The following is a 10428-nucleotide window of genomic DNA, read 5'->3' on the forward strand; positions in this document are numbered from 1 at the left end:
TTCTTTGCTAAATTTTTTGCTGTTTTGGCTTTTATAGGGACCAAACTGTTGGGGTTCAAATTTTCCCGACCCCCATCCCTTTATAGTAGGCCATTTTGATTGATTGATTGATTGATTGATTGATTGGTTTATTGATTGATTGATTGATTGATTGAAACAGACAATTAAAGTCCGATTTTCATAATATTAGTGTTGTTTTGTAGGTTTTAAAATATTCTAAGTTGATTTCTTACACTTTTAAAGTAGCCAGAATAATCTTTTCTGACTTTTGGCTGGGGTCTTTCTTCACCCGGGACCCCCGGACTCATCTCACTCAATCGGCTAAAAACTGGCTATGGCCAGATTTAGTAGCCTGGCGCAGCCACACTAAACCCGCCCCTATTGCATATATGCCCCCAGCGCAGTGGTATATTAGTATCGCAACGCGAGGCTACAGATTTAGCCCAAGGAGTGTTTTTTGTGCAAACCTTATGCTTGGAATTGATTCAGAATAATTGAAAACCCCTAGTTTGACTCTTCACATGCTACTTAAAGCATAATGACATTTTGAAAATGTTGCCTTATATTGGATGTTAATGGGAATAATTCAGCTTATTATGCTAATTATGAAAATTGCCCAACATATGCAAGTTAGCATTCGGCAGTTTCTGGACTCAAAATGTCTGGGTTCACATTCTGGCAAGTAGACTGTGTTGCAGAACAATGTCAAATTAGATCATAATTGAAGCATACAAGTTTTTTGTAGCTGGGCTCTGAAAACAAAAATGAGCTAATAGCTAATACCAGGGGTCTTCCACAGGGGGTCCGGGACCAGTTTTGGCCCTACTCTTGCACCCATTTCTGTGATTTTCTAACTATTTTTGATAAATATTAGAAATGTTGTGTATGTTTTTGTGTCTTGTGTGTATGTATTGTACTTTGATGGTTTATTAGTATTCTCAGTATTATTTATAACATTTTGTGTTACACAGTTATAGTGTTGTAGTCGAGTCCACCTAAGCGAGTCCAATTAAAGACCAAGTCCGAGGGGGTGGGTGGGTGGGGGGGAGGATCGAGACCGAGTGTACTCCAAAAATGTACTTAAGTACAGTACTTGTGTACTATGTCCACCACTGCAAGCTTGACTAATTTGTCTGATAATTATCATCGGTCACTTGAAATACCTATCTATTTATCTATTTATCTATTTATCTATTTATCTATTTATTTATTTATTTATTTATTTATTTATTTATTTATTTATTTATTTATTTATTTATTTATTTATTTATTTATTTATTTGCAATACTGTTGTAGGACTGTGCACACTCACTGTGTCAGGCAGGGTCACTGGACACCACACTCACAGTGGCCTGAACCCAGCGATGTTTCCAGAAGCTGATAAGCTGTCTGTGCTCTGTGGGAAGAGAGGGGGGGGGGGGGGGGGGGGAGTCTTTGAAGCACATGCAAATGATCCTAATAAAATGTTTCGCGGACACGGTAGGCCTAGAATGTGACTGACAGTGACAATATATCCATACCTGGTCAGAAATGAATAATTTCTGCCTAATAAGCCTATTACACGAGCCCAACTTCATCAGTAGCCTGATGAATTGAAAATGCATGGAGGAATGGACTGGACCTCCCTGATATGTCTTTAATAGTGCTTTTTCTGGTTTTTATAGCATGGTTTTTGTATTGACCTGAACTTTATTTGAACTGTATCCATTTACAAAGGGTGAATAACATTGTCTTTCAATCAATCAGTCAATCAATCAATCGATCAATCGATCAATCGATCAATCGATCACTCGATCAATCAGCCTATAATCAAATGTATGGTGGTAGGCTAGTATGCTTATAGGGCGGCTATACGTCCTAACTATAGTCAATAAACTCGTCATGCATAAAAGCATTGTTATTATCGTAGTCGCATAATCGCATTCATGAAATTGAAAGCGATAAACGGATTCATGACAAGTCTAGACTGGAACACACGCTAGTAGTCTGCCGCGACTTCAACATCGATCGCGCTATTTCGAGAAACTTCCAGCCCCCTTTCCCACGTCACTTCGAAGAATCTTTAAAGCGTCCGTCCCCTGTATAAAATGGCTCAGTATTCACCAGCCAACGTCATGAACATTATGAGGACACAGTCGCCGATAGTAGCAATGGCAAATAACAATAACCACGACCCTCTACCCCTCGGCTGGGAGGTCAAAATTGACCCACAGACAGGATGGCCGTTCTTTGTGGATCATACTAATCACACGACAACCTGGAACGACCCGAGACATGATGTCAAAAAGGTAAGTGAGCCGAGAGTATAAAGTTCTTCTGAATTAATGTCAACTCATGTGTGTCCCGCAATATTCTTCACATAGGCTTATTTACATTTTATTTCGTCGATGATCAGTTTATTTATTTATTTTCCATTGGGAAAGGTGGTGAACGCATAAATTAAGCTATAACTGGCTGCGTTGTTTTTGTTTTTCGTTTTGTTTTTCTTATTTTAATCATGTCCATGTTGCATGTGTCATAGGCCGCGCTATCGCCTCCCCCTCACAGACAGCTCAGACGCCTAATATAACGGGTGATCGCCCCGTTATATTCTTGCGTTATGATCTAAGCGTGTGATCGCTCGATGACGCACATTGCAGTATGTTAGGATATATACCTATTATGAGGTTATACCATTGTGATGACGTTTTATTTCTACGTTTTGTAAAACACCCGCTGGTCTAATGTCCACATTCCCACCCAGTTGCAAAAAACTTTTTCCTTACAAGGATTTGAGCTTTGAGGTGCGTCCGTTCGCAGTTCGCCTACTGAGTAGGAGGCGCTGCTGGCCTGCCTGCAAATGACACTATGACAGTCAACATGGATTATGGGTTTATGGGTGGTTTTCCTCTGTAAAAGACACGGTCTGTAGTGAACTGTGATGTTGAGAGCTTGTGGTAGCAATTCATTTCATGATCGACCAGTTGCCATCTGCGTTTGAGAGATCGACATGACTTGCTGTTGTCCAAAGTTAGTGCCTCAAAGAATCTGCTGGAAAGGAACAGCTGTCAGGACATGAGATAAAATTGGTGCAATGCTGCTGGCAGTGAATCGCGTCCCATGCTTAAATGGCAGAGGGTAAAGGGTCGTTCCGAATCCGAACTATTTCATAATTCATCGTGTTCTCTCTGAAAAAATATTGAATTTTATTTATTTATTGCAGTGGTGTGGTGTTTGCAGTTGCAATATATGTTTATTTTTCTTTACTTTTGTTTTGTTTTACAATCGAAAGCCACACCTTTTAGTCAGTATAGTCACTCAAAAGTTGTATGAGATTTAGCAATGTGAAACCATTTTACAAAGACATACAAAGACAACATACATGATTCACAGCAAGAAGATTAACAAGCCTAACTTAAAAAAAAAAAAAAAAAAATCAGCATCAAATCAATAGCCTCTATACCTAAAGATTTGTTTGTGGGAGTTGTTTTGCAGATTATGTGTCGCAGTATGTCTGTTATAAAACATTACAAGGAATACTGGGCACCCTCATTACCTGTAGACTGTAGTTGAACGAATTAATCAAAAATAATCCTCACACAAAAAATATCTTTAGTGTAAACCAAGCTATTATCTGATTTGTTTTATAAAGCTGAGGGAATCATCTTATCCAACTCAGAGTTTAGTACCCATGGAGAAAACAGTTGCTGGTCAATGCAAATACAAGCATGATGATCACTTAAAATAACTCAGCAAACGCTAAGCTTATTCAACTGCAACGTCAATTAAAATTGTTAGTCACTGAAACTGAAACAAATGCTTATTGGATTTTAATGCTGCAGGTTCTGAAATACCATGCTCAAGCAAGGCTGTAAAAATCATCACCTATAGTCCTAGAGTAAGTCAACATTGGGGCACAATGAATGAAGCAGTTGTTCAGCCCCCCACTGTCTGACAGCTATACTGTATATGTTTGTTACCCACAGGAACCCTGTAGTGTCCCTATTCTGGGCATGGGATTGTAGCTGAACACTTGCCAAAAATAGGGTGAAAAATCTGTCAGAATAGGCAAACATTCAGTTTGTGTGTGTGTGTGTGTGTGTGTGTGTGTGTGTGTGTGTGTGTGTGTGTGTGTGTGTGTGTGTGTGTGTGTGTGTGTGTGTGTGTGTGTGTGTGTGTGTGTTTTAAGTGGTTAATTGGACATTATTCACCTTACCGTGCATAATTGCATGTAAGGCCCATTATCTGGACAGCTGGACATAATTATCAGCAAAATACTTCATCTAGACTCTGGATCATGTAGTTTGCTGATAATATACCCTACTGTTGCCAGGGCAGCTGTCCAGGTCAGTATTAAAGCTCATGATGTAGTCGAGCATGCCTGCCTACAGCACTTTTTGACAGCTGCGTAGAGATTTTTTTAAAATGAGAAACACATTGTAGAAGAAGTTGCTCATCAAGGTGCCAGAACAATAATTACTGTGGTGTCTTACTTATCCTTGGGACATTTTTTTTGTATTGTCATTTTAAAGTTTCAAGACATTTTGAAAGTTATACAGTATATTTAAATATTTACTAGACTGCTTGTAGCCCCACATGCTGCACTATCAATAGACCTGTTGCTTTTACTCTTCTTGGCTTCTATAGACAGGTGTATAAACTGACAGCTCAGTCTGTTGTCTTATGGGCTATCCCACCAGAATATCATTGAATCTCATGACTACCATGATTAAGACACCACTGTAGGTGAGGCTTTGGGACTATAGTCATTTTCCTCTTTAAATGGTCAGGGAAGTGATACTTTTGCCATCCCTTCTAGACATTTCACATTATCTATAGGCCTACGTAACTATCTCTGTGCAGTGAAGACCTTCTCAGTTACATTTTACTTGCAAAGTTTAATAGCTTACTGTACTGTATTAAGTGGACTGATGATTTTGTATTCTATATACACGGTACCTTGTGTAAAATGTGAATCCTAAATGTTATGCAAGGACAGTGTATTCAGTCAGTCAGTTGCTGAAGTCCTATTATCTTGTATGTTTATAGTAGTTAATTATGTAGCCTAATTGGTTAAATTCCATTTCTGTCCAGACAAGTAATATACAGTAATGGCTTTATGGAGTTCATTATCACTAGAATGTATTATCTTAATGTTGATCATAATATCTTCAATTATTTCCGTAATCTTTCAGGGTAGCCCAGTGTCTCACAACGGACCCAGCACATTGAGCACAACACCAGAACCGAGCCCTCAGGAGGCACAGAAGACCTTCGTAAGAGAGATGAAACATCCCGTTCTTCGCCAGGGCTACGTCCCAATCCCCGTCTTCCATGAGGGTGCAGAGCTCCGCCAGCAGCAGTACCCATGTCAGACTCATTCCTACATCCAGCCAGCGACTCTACAGAATATTCGATCCGATGGACGGGCCCCCTCCCCCACAATAGGTCCCAACCTCAGGCCTAGATCTCCGTTACAAAGTCCCCCAGAAAGCGGCCCCTCTGAGCTTGGCATGCCCTGCTCACCTGTTTCACAAATAGCTGAGGTGAGATTTGCGTAAATATATTATTTTGTTTTACCGGTAGTCTTGTTTTTGTGCCAGATTTTGCTTCAATTCAGACAGGACAGTGTATGACATGCAGGAAGCTAAAGCCAGGGGATGGGGTAAGAATAGAATCCTTGCTATCAGGGGCGACATTTGAGGTCTCCAGGGGTGTGACAATTGTCACCCCCTAGTGTTCACATTTAACATCAAATTCTGTTATTTTATGCACATTTCCTCCAACTTTGAACATTTTTTGCAGATTAATATGATTTCAGATGAATGCTGTGAGTTAATCTCAATCCATGCCGTTCATCTAGACTTTTGAAGGATTGATTGAATACTTTATTAGCAGTTTGCAAAGAAAGTACAGTGGTACTATACAGATTTATACAAACAGGATGCTAAAAGGATAACCCCAAAAAGCCCAGAGCCTATTTCCATTGAGGTCCTGTGTATTCTACACGTGACATGCAACACACATGCTAATGTTTGTTATAGATGGGCGTTTTCTTGTCTGCAACCATACATTCATTAACTTTCAACCTGGTGACCCTTCTTTGGCCATGTCATTATAGGCAAACATTTTCAAACACCTCCAGCGTTTACTCAAGCTATTTTGGAAATGGAGCTTCAGTGGTAGCTTATTTTTGCCACCACCTATTTCATCTGAAATGACACCTCTGTTTGCTAATTATGTATGATACTCTGGACGCGTGCATGCAGTGTAGAGGATGTTTCATGCATGTATCGGACATGGTGGATGGATAACAGTCCGTTTTTGTTTTAGGATAGGATTTCTATGAGATGATGTGGCTGTGCACAGTTTATATACAGTGTGTAATATATACCCCCCCCCCCCCACACACACACACACACACACGCACACGGACACACAAACACACACACACAAACACACACACAGACAATTGTGATCTTATTGTATTTCCATATTAGTCCACACTGTGTTGAGAACGCAGTGCAAGCGAGTACAAGAATTTTACTTCCCACAATGTTGACACAGCTGTACTGTGAGGGCATGCGAAAAAACCTTGAAATTTGTTTTGTATTATTCAGGCTTACAGTGCTCCTCTGTACCAGCCTCCACGGCCCAGTAGCAACAGCCTTCATGCGGGCTACATCCCCATCCGAGTGATCCATGAAGGGGGAGGAGGCCAAGCACAGCCACCGGGTCAAATAAACCCCGGCATCTACTCTCAGCGCGTCCCTTACGCTGAGCATCAGCCATCCTTCCATCGCTATCAGCCAGATGACTGGGCTGGTCATTACGGGCCCAGAGAGAGGGCCTCTCCCATTCTGCTGTCCCAGCATCGCGATGCTGCTCCCATACACCTCGCACCCCACATGAGGAGCCAGTCCCCTGTCATAGCACAGGTCATGGGGGAGAGGCCGCAGGTAACGTCACTCATAAGATTGATAAATTGATACTTGAACGATGATTGGTGATCATTTTTAATTAAGTGTTCTTGATTAGTGTGACCCAAATGGTCAGAGATGGTGAAGTCAAGTCACACATTTCGCACACAGGGAAGTTCAGCGATTTAAACATAATTATACTAAAATATAGATATTTTTAAATAGGTACAAGAAAATTACTGCAAGGATGTTGGCTAACAGTGAGAAAAGGAACACGAGGAGAATGAGGGATCGTGTTGATGACGATTTACTTTAATGTTCACAGGCTCAGCAACATGTCCTCACAAGAGATCTACCCCTGAAAGTGGAACAGGAACAACCAGACAGTCTACAAAGACCTGAGAATCACCAATTGCCCCAGTCTGTACACACAGAAGCTACCAGTCAGTGGCCACAGCAGCCACATACTCAACAGTTCCAGCAACTGCCATCACAACAAGCACAACAGTTCCAACAACCACTGCCACAGCAATCACAGCAATCACCATCACAGGAGATGCAACAGCCGCCACAGTTTTCACAGGAACAACAGTGTCAACAGCCACCACAGTCGCCAATGCAACAGTTCCAACAGCCGCCACAGTCCCCCCTGCAACAGTTCCAACAGACGCCACAGTCCCCTCTGCAACAGTTCCAACAGCCGCCACAGTTCCAACAGCCACCACAGTCCCCACTGCAACAGTTCCAACAGCCGCCACAGTTCCAACAGTCGCCACAGTCCCCACTGCAACAGTTCCAACAGCCGCCACAGTTCCAACAGCCGCCACAGTCCCCTCTGCAACAGTTCCAACAGCCGCCACAGTTCCAACAGCCGCCACAGTCCCCTCTGCAACAGTTCCAACAGCCGCCACAGTTCCAACAGCCGCCACAGTCCCCACTGCAACAGTTCCAACAGCCACCACAGTTCCCACAGCAACAACAGCCCCAGCAATCTGAAAAAACACATCAACAACAAGAGTTCCAGCAATCACAGCAGCCACACCAAACAGCGAATATCACAGTCCAAATACCTCCTAAAACAGAGACCCAGGACTCAGCAACTGTTCCTGCAGAGGTCCCATCTGGTAATGTTGAGGGTGAACCGGCAGCCCAGTTGCCAGCTCACCCAGGATTAGCAAAAGTACAGCAGATTGTTGAAAGAGTTGCCAAACTGGAGCAGGAGGTGAAATGTTTCAGTGGGAAGAAGCATGATAAGAAATACTTACTACTGGAGGAAATGTTGACGAAAGAGCTTTTAATCCTGGACTCTATAGACCCAGAGGGACGTGTGGATGTGCGGCAGAATAGGCGTGACGGAGTCCGTCGTGTGCAGACCATACTGGAGACCCTGGAGCAATTGGATGAGCCACTGCCTGAGCCTCCCTGCGAGGCTGAGCTCAGGGAGCTGTCAGGGGAGGGTGAGAAGGGGGACACCATCGCAGTATGATCACCAAGGAAAATGTTGAGGTGGCATGAGAGATATCATAAGGGAAAGAATACTATTGTATAGATGAAGTCTATAGCAATCTCTCTTTCTATTGGCTATTGTTGAACTTTCGGTTGCATGTGTTGATTAATTAACAGTATTGTTATTTCCTGGCATTCACCACTAAGTGTTAGTATTTCCGTTCAGTCATGTTTTTCAGGCCAATCTTCCTGCCTTTTTTGTAGTGCCAATGTCTTCATAATCACGACAACTGTCAGGGTCAAGGTGCTGGCAACGAATTTGATTAAATATGAAAATTCAATATGAGGCCTTTATTGATAAATGGAAGAATTCGTTATGTTTATGTGTAGCTGCCTTTTACTTGATACTTGTGAAGCCTTTTTATATTCACTCAAAAGAATGCCATCTAGTACCACAGGACTTTGGTTCGTGTTTAAAAGCAATTGCACAAACTGTAAGACTCTCAGTCAGCAGAAATCCATTTGTTCAATCTAATCACATAGCTGCTTTGTCCCAGAACACAGTGAAGCTGTTTGTTAGATGCTGCTTTTTGGTGCATTACCTATTTTCCTATCTTTGCACTTTTGCCACCATTTTTTAAATGTAACATGCAGCTCAACAGCCTTTGCATTTCATTTGGAATATTTCAGATACACAAGTTTTGGTTGGTGTATTGTTTGTGTGTTTATATGTGTAATGGTTTACTTCAACACATTATATCAATATAATATTGTAATTGAAACAATTTAGTAAGTAAGTCATATAAGTTATGATTTGTGTTTTTTGGTACATACGACAGAAATGGATGTGAGCTGTATATCTTACTTGAGATGTGAGACAATCAGCACAGCTGCTAATGATGAATTACAGTTTAAGAGTGTTTATATAGCTGTCAAAGCCACAATCTGTAAAAGGACATACAGCAAAATGGCATTTATCAAGCAAACAAATTCTCAAATTCAGGGATCTGGGTAGAATGACCCATGTATAAACAGCATAAAAATGTATACTTACACTCTGTTTGTATGCACTGATATTATGGGGTGTTGCTATAATAAACCAAACTGTAAGTTGTTTGTAGCTCTCCTACAAGGAGTTTCTTGCCTTGGTATCTATTTTAACTTAAAAAACAGATTTACAAATTATGGCGTAATGCTTGTCACAGCTGTAGCAGGTGGGTAAAGTGTTGAAGCCAAGTCACATTGGTACGGTTGCAAATAAAACTATATTTGACATTGATTTTGAACAATGTTTGTGTTGTCATTCTTACAAAGATAATAGAGCATGCACCTCCACTCTAGCCCAGGTGCTGGACAAAAGGCAGTACAAGAGGAAAAAATAGAGTCCGCAACACTGGTATGAAAACTCAGCTCCACTGGTTTATTTGAATCAACGTTTCGATCCCTTAGGATCTTAAGATCCTAAGGGATCAGTGTTGCGGACTCTATTTTTTCCTCTTGTGTTGTCATTCTTGCCACGAGTGTGGCATATTGAGCAAATGTTGACACGTGAGTTTTTACAAAACCCACAGTAGCACATAAAGATATGGTACTGTAGATTAGATAGTAGGCCAATAAAATCCAAGTCTATTTTTTCCTTTGGCTTCTGTACAGTAGCTATAATTATTAGTGTCTTAGGTCAGGTGTGTCTCTAGGTCGTCCTCAGACAAGTCCTCCATCATCGCTTCCAGTCATCCCGGTTCTCCATACATCTGACCAGTTCGTTGATACTTTACGCTCCTGTGTCTTTCTTGAGTACAATCCACATATGTTAATGTGGGACGTCCTCGTGACCGGGGTCCATGAGTTGGTTCTTCCCACAGCACTATTTTGCTGGCTGGCAGCTCTTGGTGTCTTCTTTGGCAGTGTCCTGCTAGTCTCATTCTTCTGGCCCACCCTTGGCATTCCATCATGCAGATTCTTAGTGGTAATGTGTACTCTTAAGTAGGCCTACTGCACACAGCATATTGGTGTAGCACCCATCTAGTCACCAGCTCAGTGGCCTTGTGGTTAGAGTGTCCGCCCTGAGACTGGGAGGTCGGGG

At 41.7% G+C, this 10428-nt stretch overlaps 1 protein-coding gene across 1 annotated transcript; it reads left to right on the top strand.

The window, feature by feature from the left end:
• Positions 1 to 2087: 2087 nt before the first annotated feature.
• On the top strand, positions 2088 to 9613 carry bag3 (BCL2 associated athanogene 3; the record flags this gene model as incomplete). The annotated part of the gene is made up of 4 exons (XM_079512127.1): positions 2088 to 2288; positions 5175 to 5525; positions 6600 to 6938; positions 7225 to 9613. The coding sequence occupies 4 exons, from the start codon at positions 2088 to 2090 to the stop codon at positions 8383 to 8385; spliced, it is 2052 nt and encodes a 683-aa protein (XP_079368253.1). The 3' UTR covers positions 8386 to 9613.
• Between the last annotated feature and the right edge of the window lie 815 nt (positions 9614 to 10428).

The sequence above is a fragment of the Electrona antarctica genome (genome assembly GCF_951216825.1).
Source record: "Electrona antarctica genome assembly, chromosome: 10".
In the NCBI taxonomy this organism is placed as follows: Eukaryota; Metazoa; Chordata; class Actinopteri; order Myctophiformes; family Myctophidae; genus Electrona; species Electrona antarctica.